Source organism: Ruditapes philippinarum, unplaced genomic scaffold (assembly GCF_026571515.1).
Source record: "Ruditapes philippinarum isolate M1 unplaced genomic scaffold, ASM2657151v2 ctg5696_1_1_1_1, whole genome shotgun sequence".
Lineage (NCBI taxonomy): Eukaryota > Metazoa > Mollusca > Bivalvia > Venerida > Veneridae > Ruditapes > Ruditapes philippinarum.
In genome coordinates this window covers 34,541-53,032 of record NW_026864013.1, presented here as the reverse complement: position 1 = coordinate 53,032, position 18,492 = coordinate 34,541, and the positions used below count along the sequence as shown (strand labels likewise).

Genomic DNA, 18,492 nt, shown 5'->3' with positions numbered 1-18,492 from the left:
GATACCAGCTTACATACAAAAACTTAACCAAGAATTTCTTAGTCGAAAAAGGGGCATAATTATGTAAAAAAGCAAGTAAGAGTTATGGGACTTGTGCCAATCATCTAAGATAATCACAGAGAACAAGTGTGTGAAGTTTCAATCCATTCCCTTCAGTAGTTATGGAGATACCAGCTTACATACAAAAACTTAACCAAGAATTTCTAAGTCGAAAAAGGGGCATAATTATGTAAAAAAGCAAATCAGAGTCATGGGACTTGTGCCAATCATCTTAAATAATCACAGAAAACAAGTGTGTGAAGTTTCAATCCATTCCCTTCAGTAGTTATGGAGATACCAGCTTACATACAAAAACTTAACCACAGGGACGCCGACGCCGACGCCGACAAATGGGTGACTGCATTAGCTCGATTATTCTACGAATAGTCGAGCTAAAAACTGAAAAATAACAATAACTTCATGTTCAAGGTCATTTAAAGATCAAGGTCAAATTTAAGACATTGTCCTTGTGGTAGTTGTGTTTAAGTATGACGACAATCTATTCAAAAAATAACTAAATTATAGCCAATTGTAGCAAAAATCAAGCAATATTCATTTATTTGACCTTCAAGGTCAAGGTCACCGATGAGCTAAGGTCATAATCAATTTGGTCTAGTTGAAGGTCGTGTCCAAACGATTGTTGCGTTCAAGTATGAAGACAACCATTCATACATAACAAAGTTATAGCCAATGATAGCAAAAATCAAGCAATCTTTTTGGATGAACAAAGTTGTTGTACAATGTAAACCATGTCTGTGAAGCTTAATAGAAGAGCCTAAACTTCACTAAATTCATTGTATATGGATATAATTCTCCATTTGCACTAAACCATGTCATTAATTGCACATTTTAATACGTATTATTATTACACACAAATGCTCCTTGGCCTAAGTATATTGTCTCCACCATTATTAGACAATAACTGATACTCTGATTGTTGTTATTGTTGATGTTTTATAATATAATTATGTTTGGAAGTTTGAGATAATTTGGCACAGGAATCAGGATCCATTTGTAGTTGTTAGAATATTGTTTTTACATTATCTAATTTAATAGTTTATCCATAACCTCCCTCGTCATTTATACATTTTTCCACAAGATCTCGTAGATTTGGGTTCTCCATTGCTGCTGCTATTCTCTCCTTGTCATTGATTTGTTTATTAACTGAAAAAAAAAGTTAAAAATTAAGTGCTCATTTCAAACTTATTAAATGTTACATTTTCAATTTATATTAGGTTGCAGAGTTGTGCAAACTTGAGGAATTTCCTTTTCAGTTATGATTAATAAGTACATAAATAACTTTCTATATCACAATATATAATTCATATATGAAATTACTAATTAGATGTTAATTGCTTGTATGACTGTAACAGTAAGTATAAATCTCTCCAGGTAAAGTGTATAATCAGAATAATTATCATAGTCAATACTGTAAATGTAATATCTATGTAATTATTCCAAGTGTATGAAAATACAGACTCTATGGATTACGAACCCTAATGAATCGTTTAACATTAGCTTATGTCAAATTGTATCATGATAACCCAAATACACTCATTTTCTTTATCAAAATTGATACATGCATTTCAAGAGTCAGGTGCAGCCACATGTAAAAATAGAAGTGTTTACAAAGAAATAGAACTTGATTATACTTGTAAAGCAAAACAAATTTTCAATTTTATTCCAATGCTTATCTTATGATGTTAATAAATCTTAAATGACTTTTTGCAAAGTAAAATTATGTGCTATTCTTCATGATGTCATCAAACCTTGACTGTATAATGTTCATGTTGAAAAATAATTCTGTAAAATTTCTCAAATTTTTTATACTTTAATATAAAGTATGCAAGTTTTTATGTGTTTTTCGGTAATTATTGGGATTATAAACTTTCGTACTTTCATCAGCAGTGTCATGACTTCCTTCCTTCACCAAAAATATCAAGCTGAAAATAAAGAAAGTGTGAACATAATTATTTACCTATATGTTACTGCAGTTATTGAGAAACAGACAGTTATATAACTTGAAGTTACTTGATACTGTCGCAGTTTTTTTCTACATTTTCTGTTCAAATAAGTACTTACTTTGGTATAATTAAAAACATTATAATTAAGTGGAAAAGATGAAACTATAGCAGTTTTGCTAAAATATTTAAAAACCCTAATTACCAAATACATTGTAGTTACCAGGTGTGGAAACTGTTTTACTTAGTAAATCATTGATGCTGCTGATATCTTTGATATTGATTAATTTCGAATACAATAAACAAGATATTCTTTAAAAAATCTCACCTTATGTTTTTCGGGAAAACAGGTTATCAACTTCCTTCTTAAGCATAACCCTGCAATAAACATTTTTTTGTGTTTCATGTAACAGTCAAAAAATCAATTCTGTAAGTAAAATACTGTTATTTAATAAATTATTAATATTTAACATTTTTTTATGTATCAACTGCAGAAGAAAACTTGATTCACATATCTTATGAAAATTTTGAAAATGTATTTAAAAGAAATAAATTGTGACGTGAACAAAGAAAGTAATCAACACATTGCCAGTGGCACTTACAATCCATGTAAATTACCAACAAGAGGTAAAAATACCGGTATGCAAAATCACACAGTAGGTCAGAATATGGTGATAAGTACTGCAAAATCAGTGTTAATCGCAAATAACATGTAAATTATTAATTGAATCTTGAATCTTTTTCTCTTTTCTTAAATTTCAGTATATTTTTCTCAAGTCTTAGTAATTTTCTTGAAATATTTTGGCTCATCTGAAAGCTTGCAGCTTTAACCTTTTTTTCCAATCAAATTTAATACTAGTACATCAATATAAACAAACTGCTAATCATACTGATAATTGAGAAACATATTACAATGTAAATCCATTATTAAAATTAATGATTATATTGGTCAACTTTATTTATAGATGAGTTACATACATGTTGCTTTAAATTAAGTAACTTATCTTCATAGAAAATGTGGCTCTAACAGAAATTTTAATGGTATATGACTTAACTTACCTATTAAAGAAGCTAATGAGCAATGTGGCACTGTTGGAACAAATACTATTTTCACATATAATTTATCAAGTAACTTATCTTCATAGAAAATGTGGCTTTTACAGAAATTTTAATGGTAAAACTTAACTTACCTATTAAAGAAGCTAATGAGCAATGTGGCACTGTAGGAACAAATACTATTTTCACATATAATTTATCATCAGAAAATTCCTCCACAGATATATTATCTTCAGATACAACATTTAATTCTTCCAGCGTCTGAGGTTTTTCTGGATCCCTTATATCTTTGATAAGATCTGGAGAAAAAAATAAAATGCTGCATAATAATAGTTACTTCTACTAGAAGTAAGGCTCCAACGTTCACAGTTTTTTGTAAACGTTTACACGATTGTTAAGAACCAAAACGATACTGTTTAAACAGTGGTACATCTATGTACTATCTTACACCATGTATTCGAGTCGCCATATGATGACTTACTTTCTATTTTTGATACATGTACAAATAAATAATGTTTAAGGCTCATCATGATTGAATCGGCATACATTTTCTGCATTGAATTTGTTTCCCCATTTTGCTCTTTTTTTTAAAGATCAAAGGAAAATCAACATTACAAAAAATGTATTATGTCATGAGCGAATGCTGTGTGGAGGGTTGTAAACACCCATTTTCCGTTTTTTTGTTGTTTTTTTTACTTTGGAATAAACCAATTTGAATTAGAATTGATAAAATCCATGATTACAGGCAATGATTAAGATATTTTGTAAGACAATATGGTCATTTCTTGTAAACGGTAAAAATATTGTAAACGTTTACGAATGAAAATCGAAACATTTCCGTTTAAACGTGTAACCAATTGGGGGCCTTAACTAGAAGAGAGTTTCATTTAAGCTTTAAACTTTCTACTCAATCCTGGATGTAATATATGCATTGAAATTTTGTTTGAAAATATGGAATATGAAATAAATATTGTTTAAACAAATAGTTACTTCATATAAGATATAATCAATCTCACTAGTTTATTCATTTATATTATAATATATACATGTGTATATAACATTTTCAGCCCAAATATTCTGAAAATTTGTCAAAAAGGTTGTTTAAGTGATTTCTAGCTCTAGTTTGAATACCATTATGGGTCACCTTAACCCATTTCTGCATGAACATTTTGTGAAAAATTGCTGTTTTCATTGAAAAGTCTCCCGTTACAAGTTCAAATTGCTATAAAACTATAAAAAACTGCTTCAATACTAATCAAACTTGGCACAAATGTTGACTGGTCCTGTTTCCATGTCAACAAAGGGAAATATCAAAATTGCCAAAAATCACTATTTTGCGTAAATTTTTTTTCATCAAAATTGATTTCAAAGTGCTGCAACTTCTGAATGGATTGAGATAAAGTCAAAGGCTTTTCAAAGTTGGTTACACATTACCTTATGATCGACCTGGGATCATTTTTAGCGTCTCAGAAATCAAAAAAAATTTTGGTGATAAGGGGGACTACTGCCCCCTTCAAACCCCCAAACAGAAGGGCCCGGGGCACATCCCCCTTCTGGCAACCCCCTGATGTATCTTTTGGATGGGGGCGGCGCCGAAAAAGTAGCCTCTTTTTTAAAACACATTTCTCAAACAAAAACAAATGTTGTGGGCCTAAATAAGGCATTTTTTCACCATTTGAGACAACAAAAAGGGGGGGGGGGAGGTGTTAAAAGGCGTGTATATCTGCACAACAGCCCAAATATGGTAAAAAGACCTTGTCTACTTAACACTCAAGAGGTAATATTTTTAGACTTCTATCCAGGAAATTGGTCAAAAAGATTTTTTTCCTGAATCAGAAAAAATGTTTTGATGATTTCTGGGATTAAAACAGGTTGCACAGCCAAAATATGGAAAAAAACCTTATTAACAGTTCTGAGGCGTAACAATTTCAATCAAAATATCCTGGAAATTGGTCTGACACAAAGGTGGAACAGAGTCAGAGGGGTCGGTCTATTTACCCCAAGACACCCCAAGACTAATCTGGGACAGAAATATACACATTCGTCATTGTTAGTCCTAGGACTAACCCAATTAAGTTTTATAACTGATTATTTACCTGTCATCATGGTCTTGTTACTGTTCAAATTCAAAACATCAAATATTGTCAATTATGTATGGGCTTTTTACATAAAATATATTCTTTTTATAGAAAAAAATATTGTGATTTAAATAAATTTTACTGAAACAATAAGACTTTGTTAATCTAAGGAAATGTGGGGCAGGTGAAATAAAAAAAAATATTATAAAACAGAATATGATCGATTAAATAATCGGGCATCAAAAATATGCCACTGACATAAAAAGACATTGTCGCAGACTTAAACTTGCACTACACCAAAACCTCGCAATCTTGGAGTTATTTCATTGTTGTAAACTATTTTGCCCCAAAAAAGAATATAATTAATTTTACATTAAAAAAATATAGGGAAATAAATGAATGGAGATAATTCAATGTGTACATGTGAAATCACATAGTTACCTCCCGTAAACAAAGTAAAATTAAGACCGTATAAAAAATATATGTCAGTAAAAGTGTCTTGGGGTGGTATTGTGGTGTCTTGGGGTATCTTAAGGTAGTCTTTGGATAATCTATGGTAGTCTTGGGGTGTCTTGGGGTAAATAGACCGACCGGAGACAGACATTTTTCGGACAGACTGATATGACATCCGGTGTTTGTTTTCACTTAATTCTCAAATCAAACACAATCTTTACACCTCAAACAGTTTACCATAGACAGTCTCCCTCATCATCACCATCTCTGCAGTCATGACTTTGGTGGTCTCCTGGTTGTCTCCCTTCACCTCAGCTGACACTGTGACGGAATCAACTGATGTCCCAACATCTATCTGTTGTTTAACTTCAGTATCATTTGAACGGAAAGTTAGCTTTGAAAATAAATTATTTATTGACTGCATAAGTCACCTTATTTATAAATCCTAAATACTAATTGTTACTTCAATCTCTTAATGGGACATCAGTGAACTGGACAACTTTTTTGAAGAGTATCGTCGGTCGAATGAACACCGCTAAATGTTTTCCATATTTCGATGCAGCTTGAACAAGCTTAGATAGACATTGCATGATTTGTTTCAGTAAGTCACATGTACAGACGCGGGAATCTTTATGACATTTCTGTCAAAATAATACCACTTTAATATCATTTATAAGCATTTATTTTTACATGAAATCATTGGGTTCTTCAGTTGATAAGAGTTATGCCCCCTTATAAGCAAATTTTCTGGGCTGACTGTGTTTATATTTGGCATACATGTATGATATATCAAAACACAGTTTTTAATTCTGTTTTCGCATCAAGTTATGTCCCATTTTAAGCAAGTTTTCTGTGAAATTATTGGTTCCGCAAAATATGTACTATTAATGAATAAAAATGATTAAATTGTCATCTGGCACGCAGGTATTCTATGTCAACAACAACAACAAAAAATACTTTTATTTAGAATCAGGTCAATGATCAAAAATATTTTTTCTAATTATGGGCACAGGTGAAATTAGATTTTCTTTGCAATCAGTTTACTTCAGAATTCAGATAGAGTTAATTATGTCCCTTTATATGCAAGTTTACTTTGAAATTATTGGTTGCCTTAGATTATCCAAATTATTACTTTTTGCCTTAAGGGTTATGGCATTGTGCCTTTGAAAGAGTATTTATGTATTAATTATTCAAAATGCTAACTTGAAACTTCATAGGTGGTTATACTTTGTTAAGGAGGGGTGCATTGCACAATAATGATGACTCTTCTTTTCAGAAATTTAGTAATTTTTTTTACTTTTCATGCTTTAAATTTGTCCAGAACATAACAGTTTTTAGTATATTAGATTAAAACTTATAAACGGATATATCTCAATGAGGAGCAACGCAGTGCACAAGTTTGATGATACTTTACTTCTTTGTCTTGATGTACTGTCCTTTATTTCTTTTCTTGTATAATATTTTGTCCAGAACATAACTCAAAAGGCTTTAATTATTAGATATTAATTCGAAACTTCGTGGGAGAATAGATCACAGTAAGAAGAAAAACATACAGTTGATAAGAATGACAACCCTCCACATAATAATTTTGGCATGTTTGCCCTTTGTTTTATGTGACTTATTGTCCAAACAAATAAATCACACAACAAATCACTAGCTAACATGACATCTATCAGTATAGCACACAAATATATTATGTTGTGCCTTGATATTACAACACACACATGATAATCACTCTTAGTTAAAACCGAGACATGTTTAATTTTTGTGAGAAGGGTTAATTATAGAGTATATAGTACTTGCAAGAAACGCAGACAATAGAGATATACATGTATAATGAAAATGAGTTTTGCAGAGTATATAGTACTTGCGAGAAACGCAGACAATATAGATATGTAGTAAAATGTAGACGATATAGAGTATATAGTACTTGCGAGAAACGCAGACAATATACATGTAGATATATAGTGAAAATGAATTTTGCAGACATGCATTTCTTTTATTAACAGTATAGAACATATAGTAAAATGCAGACGAAATATAGAGTATATAGTACTTGCAAGAAACGCAGACAATATAGATATATAGTGAAAATGAATGTTGCAGACATGTATTTCTTTTATTAACAGTATAGAAAATATAGTAAAATGCAGACGATATAGAGTGTGTAGTACTTGCGAGAAACGCAGACAATATAGATATATAGTGAAAATGAATTTTGCAGACATGTATTTCTTTTATTAACAGTATAGAACATATAGTAAAATGCAGACGATATAGAGTATATAGTACTTGCACGAGAAACGCAGACAATATAGATATATAGTGAAAATGAATTTTACAGACATGTTTTTCTTTTATTAACAGTATAGAACATATAATAAAATGCAGACGATGTAGAGTATTATAGTACTTGCACGAGAAACGCAGACAATATAGATATAAAGTGAAAATAAATTTTACAGACATGTATTTCTTTTATTAACAGTATAGAACATATAGTAAAATGCAGACGATATAGTGTATATAGTACTCGCAAGAAACGCGCAGACAATGTAGATATATATAGTGATTTGATATGATAAACACATTTTTTTAATGATAATTATATTTATATTTTTACAACATATTGTTTTTTTTTTAATAATTATAAATGCTTTATAACATTGTTTTATTAACTATTTGATGATTACTTTGTAAATGGACTGAGTATAAAAATCATAATTATTAATAAAATTATTATTATTATCAGGTACGTATATTAACGTTAATATACTTGCCTGTTATTATTATTATTACTAAAATATAATTATAAAAATATTTCTATTCCTTAAAATTCTAATTTATTATTTTAATATTAATACCTATAAATCTCTAATATCTTTAAATTTTTATCTTGAAATACAAATCTAAAAACAGCTTTGCAGGGTGTAATTTACACCTTCTTGTTCTATATTGTCCGCGTTTTGTGAAAACACTCTATATCTAGTGTGTGTGTGTGTGTGTGTGTGTGTGTGTGTGTGTGTGTGTGTGTGTTTGGTTTGTTTACCCTCGCCACCGGAATGAACCATACGGGCGAGCATATACTTCTTTTCCTATATCTATATTGTCTGCGTTTAACTATATATCCTATATTGCCTGCATAAGCGTCTGCGTTTTAGCCTGTGCCATATTTAGTGCTGTTCAACCTTCAAAATGGCTGCCAAGATGAGATTCTTGAGCAGCCGCAATGTTTTTTTAGCTAGACAATTATTCAGGTTGGTTAATTTGACATTTATTTTTCTAGTGTGGTAGCTATATTATATTCCAATTATTCGAAGGTGCTAAAATTTTATTATAACCCATGTTTTTAATGAACTTGCAAGCAAAATCCCAAGGGCGAACCGAGATATAAAAGTACCCCACCCAGTCATAATTTCTTTGGCACAGACAATACACCCTTAAACACTTTCACAACTAGCAGACGACAGGCTATTCTATCTATCTCTGGATACTGCCAACCCCTCTTACGAGTGTTAAAGGCAGGAATTTAGTGCACGTCGGATTGTTAGTAAAAGGTGAAGAGAGAAGCTAAAAAAGAAAAGTCCAAACATTGACATGCTTGGAAGGTGAGACTGAAAATGTATTCTAGTCATGGTTAAAATGTTAATAGTGAAACAAGATGATAAGAGATAAAATAGTTTAAAAATACTGGGAGTAAGACTAGTACTGCAAACCCACCACTGCCTGTTTGAACTGACTCAGGTTGGGCAGGGTGGCAATGTTACTAGGAAGTTTATTCCATAGTATAATGCTATGAGGGAAGAAAGAGTACTTATGGCAGTGTTCAAAATTAGCAGTAGTCCTATAGTCCCAGACTACTAAATTTCTCCTCGGGCTACCAACTTTTCACAGTAACAAGCCCGACCAGGCTACTGCATTTTCAGAGGCAATATAAACAACTGTTTTGAACAAATGAATAATGCTAGTGAAATGTCTTTTGGGCTAGTGAATATTCCAATCTGGTAGTCCGACCAGCCTAGTGGATTCAAATCCTAATTTCTTACACTGTTATGGTAGTCGGAGGATACCTGTATTTGGCGTAGGGATAAGGGATGCATATGTCTGGTTAATCTATGTGGGGTTTCAACATAAGTTGGGAGATTAATTGCAACTAGGTTATGGTATATCTTATAAAACATTATCAGTCTACAGTCCAGTCTGCGATGTTCAAGGGATCGCCAGCCCAGTTCTTCCTGCATGGCTGTGACACTAGAGTGAGGGGAGTAATCCCTTTTAACCCATCTTATTGCACATCTCTGGATCATCTCAACTTTGTCAATATTGGTTTTAGTGTAAGGAAACCAAATAGTTGAGGCATATTCAACCTGTGGGCGGACCAGGGACTTGTATGCTAGTTCTTTTGCTTTCTCATTTTTAGTAATGACATTTCTTTTAATAAAGCCAAGGGATCTGTTTGCATTGGAAGTTATTCGAGATATATGTGTATTGAATTTAAGGTCAGCAGATAGATCTAGTCCGAGATATTTAGCATTTGTAACAGACTCTAGGACTTGGCCATGGAGCATAATTATATTTGTGTTTAATTATGGTTTTATTTTTGGTGATATGGATGACTTGGCATTTTGAAGGGTTAAACTCCATGTCCCACTGCTTCTCCCACAGAACCATATTGTCTAGATCATGTTGGAGAGTTGGGGGGGTCTGAGGAGGAATTGATGGTTAGGTATACAGCAGTGTCGTCTGCAAATAATCTGACTTGGGATTTGAGGACAGAAGATGGTAACTTGTTGATATATAGAAGGAAACAGAGCGGCCCTAGGACAGAGCCTTAGGGCACTCCAGAGGTAACTGGGACTTCAGATGAGCAGTCACTATCCACAACTACAGTCTGTCTACGGCCAATAAGGAAGGACTGTATCCAGTTTAGAATTTGAGGACAAACACCATGTTCTTGAAGGGTATCTAAGAGTTTAAGATGGTTTACTTTATCAAAAGCTTTGGAGAAGTCAAGAAGTATGAGATAGATCTGTTTGTTTGCCATTTGAAAGGTTGTTCACAAGGTAATCAGTAAGGTCAATGAGTTGTGTCTCACATGATCGTCTTTCTCTGAATCCATGCTGAAGATCAAAGAGTATGTTGTGGGTGGTAAAGTGAGAGGATAGTTGAGAGGCAACTATGTGTTCGAGTGTTTTACAGAGGATGCATGTAAGGGAAATTGGGCGATAGTTTGCTGGATCACTTGTATCACCTTTTTTGTAGACAGGGCATACGTTTGCACGGGTCTTATTATTCTTATCAGTAGTTTTTCGAGTAAAGATAACCAGTTGCGTATCTCACTGTATAAATCGTATGTAAAATGGGTGGGGGGAAAATCCCGGGACGCCTGGGATCCGGGATCGTATTAGATATAGAGGGAAAACTAATAACCTATATTTGTGTTGATTATTGTCGTAATGAAAGGCGATTAAACGTTAAGTTTTTATTTTTATTGTCTGTAATGAATGTTAAATTAATTTAACTTAGGATATAAATATATTTAGAGCTATTTATTAACAAACTTAAAATGCGGAAATCACATATATGCCTATAATTAATTGGAAGAATTAAAGACTATATTCTTGAACTGGTCAATTCCTGGGATCCCTATATGTTTTAATACGATCCCGGCTTTTCTGAAAACTATATTCTTGAACTGGCCAATTTCCGGGATCCCTATAAGTTTTAATACGATCCCGGCTTATCTGAAAAATATCTTCTTAGACTGGTCAATTTCCGGGATCCCTATATTTTTTAATACGATCTTGAAATCGTTAAAAAATACGTTATTATTAAAGATTTTTTATTACTACTACAAATCAAACTTATTCAGAAATCTCTACAAAAACATTCAAATGATGATAATAATAATAATACACCAAGAGTAGGTGGTCAATTCCCGGGATTACTATATGTTTAATGCGATCCCGGGTCCCGGCTTTTCTATAGGTGATCCCGGGATTTTCCCCCCACCTGTAAAATGGTCAGACATATTATGCTAAATTAACAGTTAAATTAATTTACACTCAGCCTCAAAGTACTTTATACCGGGATGAACTTTGTACGGGAAATGTCCAGATATTACAAATTATGCTTACATAAAAAAAATTCTTTTGTATGCAAGTGTTTTTCACATTTATTTCATACAAAATATAGCATTTTTATGAAGAAAATTCGAAGCTTTAATATTCCTATTCACATAAATGTGTTTACCAGGTACGTATATTAACAAAATCCATGTTCTAAAACCCTAACCATCGGCGTAGCTACTATTAGGCTATGTAGGCACGAGCCTACAAGTTGGTCAAGAAATTGACATTTTCAAAAGTCCCAAAAATACAATAAAAACAGGTGAGGGTGGGGTTGGTAGTTGGTTCAAGCAGTATAGTCGTGTGCATGATTTATCATCCTCAGTAAAGTGAATGACAGACTATTCTCTGTCTTACAAGTTCCTCTCCCTGACGATTCTCTCCCAAACCATTTCCTCCCCTGACGGTTCTCTCCCAAATTTGAAATATGCAGACAGTAAAATCTCCCCCAATTTTTTTTATAAGATCATTTTAGTTTTTTCTTAATCTAAATGAAGAATGTGTTTGATATTAAGTTATATTTTATATTATGTTTTATGTTGATCAGCTGAAAAGTGCCTGTAAATTAAACACCTTTTCCAGGTATTTTAATCCTATCAACACCTTCATTGTGTGTGCATTGAACTCCTGTCTTCATTTTACAAAAGTATGTAAAAAATTCTAACTTTATCAATTAATAATAAACTTACCCATTTATTTAACATCTAAATACTTAAATATTATAATAATGTGTTAAAAATGAAAACTGGGAGGAACTGGCTGCTTATTTGCAAATATGCAGACAGTTCTCCCCCAAAATAGGGAGAGAACCGCCAGGGAGGAACTGGTAAGGGAGAGAATAGTCTGACTACCAGTAAAGTTTGCATCTAATCAAATTCATAGTTTAAAACTATTGTTCTGATAATTTTCCTTGAACATACTTGGGAACGCACATTTTGCTCTTTAATCTGAACTTGTTTTTGAGCTTCTGTGGGCTAAGCAAAATGATCACTTATCTGTTATTACTTATAGGTTTATTTGTTACCAAAAATTTTTTTAGACTACATGTATTTTTCTTTTACATGGCAAATCGTATGATTTCAATTTTTTAGACAGAAACTTTGTTGTTTAAAGTGAAAAATATAGGCAATTTAGATATATCTTTAATAAATGCTTTATATTTCAGAACTCTGGCAGATGACAGTAGTGTAAAGGTCACAGGAGCTGAGAGCGTATCTGCTGCTATGGGAGAAGTTGCTCCAAAACACACTGAGCGTGACACAATTATTGTCCCCAGTGTTGTAAGTGTAGTGTGATATTTTGAAATTTCCAAACATGAATACCATACTTAGTTAGTATAGGCTGTAACTTCCAACAATTGTCATTTGTTTTAAATTAAAACAAAAGAATCTGCAGAGTTAAATATGAGTTGGATTAATACTGTGACATGAGACCAATCTCATGTAGGCCGTCAAAAGTGCTTTACTCTTATAGTTATAAAGATTGGTTGGTTTCCAGTTTAGTTGCATCATAAGTGAGTGACTTTCTAATTACCCAATGCAATAGAAAAGTATAACTATTAAGAGATAATGGGTATTCAATAATTCCAGCTACTGCCTAGTTGTGTGTACAGAGACAAAAGTAGTAAGCTAAAAAGTTAAATGAACTATATTCAGATTTTATAAATAAATGTTCACTGACAGGCTACCATCAATTTATTTAATAATATTTTCATAATAGTTTATAATGATTCATCACCACTTAAATTGGTTAGTTTTTTTTTAATAAAGTTTGGTATGAATAACATTTTGATATATTACAGGAAGACATGTCACTGCTCAATGGTATGCCAGAGGAGCATGTCAAGACAAGGAGGGTACGAATCTACATGCCAGCAAGAAATGCTATGCAGAGTGGAACTTTTGGTCTTAATAAATGGAGAATGGACTATGATACTAGAGAACGCTGGGAAAACCCTTTAATGGGCTGGCAATCTACGTAAGTTAAAAAAAAATTCTGGAAAAAAAGGGTATACTTTGAAAAAAAATGTTAATTTGATTGGTTTTTTGTAGAAGTATTCACGGTTCCTGTTCACTTATGCAGTGATATAATATAGTCATGAAAACTTGTAGGCCTGACTGACTTACAGAGTGATTGATTACAAAGCATTTGAATTAACTGTACCCCAATGTATTATTGAACTATAATGCAAGAAAGATTGATAATTACTTCTATTCTATTATCCTTATACAAAAAGAGTTATCAGAAATATGTAGAACTATATTTAGCAGAGAATTATCAGGTTGTTATTTGACTTTTTAATGCTACAACTGGAATCATACAGTATGTCTTAATTATAAGGTGTGCATTAGACTGTAATAATGAATTTGATTGCTCAGTCTGTTAAACGACGAAATGCATTTGGTTTGAAGTGTGTCAAAATTATACACTTATGCTGGCCAGTGGTCAATACATGACTTTACTCAGTGTAAGAAATTAGGATTTGAATCAACTAGGCTGGTCGGACTATCAGTTTGGAATATTCACTAGCCCAAAAGACATTTCACTTGCACGATTCATTTGTTCAAAACAGTTGTTTATATTGCCTCTGAAAATACAGTAGTCTGGTCGGGCTTGTTATTGTGAAAAGTTGGTGGCCCAAGGAGAAATTAAGTAGTCAGGGGCTATCGGACTACTGCTAATTTCGAACACTGTTTACTGCTGGTCAATACATGACTTTTTTCACCCTTAACATCTGAATGATATGTTGTTGCAATGCAGTTTTTTAACTTCATACTATGAACTTTTGATTGTGAGCAGAATAGAATAACTTTTCGGTAATTTTATGTATAACTTTGTTAAAAGCTTTATAGTAATCTACTGTAAAAACATAGTGTTGCAGTAATGTATTTCTACATTTTACAGAGTCAGTGGTTCTACTGTGGTGACTTGTGAGATAGATAACGCATCAAGGGGTACCTTGGGCCCTCCTCAATTGGTCAGTAAAGTTTGAAAGCTGACAGGAGTTTTACAATTTCAGTGACATTAAAACCACAAAAATGTCCCCGAAAATCATCACACTTTTGATAAGCATGGAATACTTAAAATACTTATATCTTATAATGTAATGATGTTATTTTCATCAGAAAATTATGGAATGTTAATAAAAGGTCTGTATATCCATATATCTTGCAGGGGTGATCCATTATCCAATGTACATTTGGAGTTTGCAAGCAGTGAAGCTGCAGTTGAATTTTGTGAAAAAAATGGTAAGAATCTTTAATTACCTGCTTTGACATCTTAAGGTAAAACATAATACTCCACTTTTTGAAGATACAAATGTAGAATGTCATGACAATAGCTTTTCCTTGGTTAATACTTTTATTGAGGTCCATTCCCATGAACCATCAAGGATATTCAACTTGTAATACTTGTTCAGTATCAATATAGAAACCCATTTTGAAAAAGCAGATAATCCATAAGACATAAGTGCATTTCAGTGGTTCTTTTTCCATTTCACTAAAATCATCATAGATATATGAAATATTTACTCAAAGCTGCTTAGTCATCATTAAAATGGAAAACTTTTTCAAAAAGGTAAATGAAAATATTTTTTATCAAAGTGATGATTTTCTTTTTTGGGGGAATTTTTCATACTATAAGGGTAAGTTTTCTTGATGGTCAATAAGTTCTATGTAATCAAAGCTATTGCTCTCTTACTTGTTACTTGCTTATATTCTGTGATTACATTAGAACAACTTATTAACTATAGATGACTGTTTGCTAATATTAGATACGTAATTTTACAAATAAGTAAACTCAACTTAAGGTAGTACACCTCTAATGCACTCCACATTGAAGAGTACCCAAATAGGCTAGAATCACTGTCAAGTGTAATATTGAAACTGAGGGGCGTGGGTTCAAACCCGAGAAGGGGCAACTTTTTTTTCTTTCTTTTTTTTCTTTTAAACATTTTTTATGAATCTTTCAGATCCCTAATGGAAGAAAAAAATGTTTCATTTTAATTATATAATTATTGTAGGTATTTATTTGCTAAATAATGCCAAATTTGATAGAAAATATGATACCAGATATTTTCAAAGTTTAATAAAATAAAAACTATACTGTAAAAGTATTTTATACTTTGCAAGACCAACCAGTATACATTTAAGAAAATTTAGGCAAACTTTGAAAACAGCCCCTCATTGTGGAAATTTTAGGGCTATTTTAAATAAGGTTTTTTACATAAGGAAATGGTCAAATAATTGTTTAAATTGGGTGGGGTAGGGTTACATTTTTAGCTCGACTATTCGATAAGAATAAGTAGAGCTATTGCAGTCACCCGAGCGTCGGCGTCGGCGTAACCACTTATGTTAAAGTTTTTGTAATAGTTCAAATATTTTCAAAGTCCATTGACATATGGCTTTGAAACTTTGCACACTTGTTCATCATCATGACCCCAACCTGTAGACAGGAGGAGGTAACTCTATCAAGCATTTTGACAGAATTATGCCCCTTTTTCGACTTAGAATTTACGTTAAAGTTTTTGTAATAGTTCAAATATTTTCAAAGTCCATTGACATATGGCTTTGAAACTTTGCACACTTGTTCACCATCATGACCCCAACCTGTAGACAGGAGGAGGTAACTCTATCAAGCATTTTGACAGAATAAAGCCCCTTTTTCGACTTAGAATTTACGTTAAAGTTTTTGTAATAGTTCAAATATTTTCAAAGTCCATTGACATATGGCTTTGAAACTTTGCACACTTGTTCACCATCATGACCCCAACCTGTAGACAGGAGGAGGTAACTCTATCAAGCATTTTGACAGAATTATGCCCCTTTTTCGACTTAGAATTTACGTTAAAGTTTTTGTAATAGTTCAAATATTTTCAAAGTCCATTGACATATGGCTTTGAAACTTTGCACACTTGTTCACCATCATGACCCCAACCTGTAGACAGGAGGAGGTAACTCTATCAAGCATTTTGACAGAATTATGCCCCTTTTTCGACTTAGAATTTACGTTAAAGTTTTTGTAATAGTTCAAATATTTTCAAAGTCCATTGACATATGGCTTTGAAACTTTGCACACTTGTTCACCATCATGACCCCAACCTGTAAACAGGAGGAGGTAACTGTATCAAGCATTTTTTTTACTATCAAGCACTAAGAATAGTCGAGCGTTGCTGTCCTACCGACAGCTCTTGTTATACATATTAAAACATTTCATTTAGAAGCAATCATTCTGCTTGTTTAATTTGTTACCTGAATGTCATAATGTGTTTCTTAACAATGAGCAATAGGAAAACATTTTTCATAATGATGATAATTTATTATAGATAATTTAAGAGTTTCCTCATTTCTGAAAAAGCCCTTCTAATTGCAAAGCTTTAGTTCAGAAAAAATGTCCGTAACTCGTAAACCACACAGTAAATTTTGAATACAGGTGACCTTGAAGACATGTAACTGTCCTATGTTGTCAATTTTACAGTTCCTTATAGTCCCCATTAGTGGTGTTCTACCTTAAAAGACATCACTAATAGCGATGTACTGCTTATAATGAAGCTGTCTGCGCATTGGTCCCGGCTCTTGTTTTCAAATTGGTTGCCTCTTGGATATAATGATATGGATATAACAATATAAATTCGGCTATATCGTTATAAGCAGAATTTACTGTGTATCTATTTGTTTACAGTGTATATATATATTAGCCTCATATTTGAGCCGCATCACGATAAAACCAACATAGTGCGTTTGTGACCAGCATGGATCCAGACCAGCCAGCGCATCAGCGCAGTCTGATCAGGATCCATGCTGTTCGCTTACCAACTCTATCACAAGTAGAGAAACTGATAGCGAACAGCATGGATCCTGATCAGTCTGCGCGGATGCGCTGGCTGGTCTGGATCCATGCTGGTCGCAAACGCACTATGTTGGTTTTGTCGTGACGTGGCTCATTTGTTTTGTTGTTAAAATGTCATTTGTTTTTTATGTTTTCAGGTTTGGAGTGTTATGTAGACAAACCTCAGAAGACAACATTTAAACACAAATCTTACGGAGCAAATTTCAGTTGGAATAAGAAAACTAGGGTCTCTACTAAATAAATTATACTGTAATAGATTGAAGAAGGATTTTTTTGTGTGTGTTTTTTTATAACATGAATATGAAACTGAGATCTACATTTATTGCATTACCCATTGGAAACTATTCAATGCACAGCGCATTCAGATTTGAAGTAAAGTTTTCCGTCATAAAGATTTTGCACAGGGATAAAATTTCTACTAAAACGAAAGAACTTTATTTTACAAGAACTAATTCAGTTATAAACATCTGTTGGAGTTTGCTAATAAAAAAATTATTTAATTTTTCTATGATGTAACTTGTAAATGAAAATATTGTTATATAAATTGTGTTGTTTTGTTGTCTGTACATCCATTAGACTAAGTTATTGTTGGTTTCTTTTAAGACATGTAAGTTAATTCATGTAATGTACATGTATGTGCGCCCTCCATATTATTATACCTTTGTATATATATCTGAAATTTTTTTTTTACTAGAGTCTATTCATTCAAATGATGATTCAGTTGCTGAAAAATTGATATTTGCCAGTTAGTTAACCAGGAAAGTCGGTAAGATTGGCTAACTACAAGATATGACCAAAAAATTAATGCATTAAAATTTTCGTAAAACCTGGACTCAAACATTTATGAATCCTACAAAGTTTGTCCTTACATCTGAATTAATATTTTGGCGTTTCCCATAGCACCTATATTATCCACGGAAATGATATTTT

The 18,492-nt window shown here is 32.5% G+C and overlaps 2 protein-coding genes across 2 annotated transcripts; one reads left to right on the top strand and one right to left on the bottom strand.

Annotated features, from left to right (window-relative positions):
• Positions 1-436: 436 nt before the first annotated feature.
• LOC132724101 (cytosolic iron-sulfur assembly component 2A-like) lies at positions 437-6,105 on the bottom strand. Its single transcript, XM_060708913.1, is given in 6 exon segments — positions 437-1,203; positions 1,936-1,969; positions 1,971-1,982; positions 2,329-2,378; positions 3,191-3,355; positions 5,825-6,105. Coding segments are annotated over 6 exon segments (555 nt in total). The 5' UTR covers positions 6,012-6,105; the 3' UTR covers positions 437-1,096.
• A 2,625-nt stretch (positions 6,106-8,730) lies between these two features.
• LOC132724091 (NADH dehydrogenase [ubiquinone] iron-sulfur protein 4, mitochondrial-like) lies at positions 8,731-18,109 on the top strand. The gene is made up of 5 exons (XM_060708901.1): positions 8,731-8,844; positions 12,881-12,995; positions 13,517-13,692; positions 14,890-14,963; positions 17,700-18,109. The coding sequence occupies exons 1-5, from the start codon at positions 8,783-8,785 to the stop codon at positions 17,801-17,803; spliced, it is 531 nt and encodes a 176-aa protein (XP_060564884.1). The 5' UTR covers positions 8,731-8,782; the 3' UTR covers positions 17,804-18,109.
• Positions 18,110-18,492: the final 383 nt, after the last annotated feature.

What these genes read in the sequence shown, in the direction of transcription:
- LOC132724091 (XM_060708901.1), top strand. Translation starts at nt 8,783, where the DNA reads ATGGCTGCCAAGATGAGATTCTTGAGCAGCCGCAATGTTTTTTTAGCT. An exon ending in CAATTATTGTCCCCAGTGTT is followed by an intron (nt 12,996 to 13,516) that starts GTAAGTGTAGTG and finishes GATATATTACAG; the next exon opens with GAAGACATGTCACTGCTCAA. An exon ending in TGAATTTTGTGAAAAAAATG is followed by an intron (nt 14,964 to 17,699) that starts GTAAGAATCTTT and finishes TTATGTTTTCAG; the next exon opens with GTTTGGAGTGTTATGTAGAC.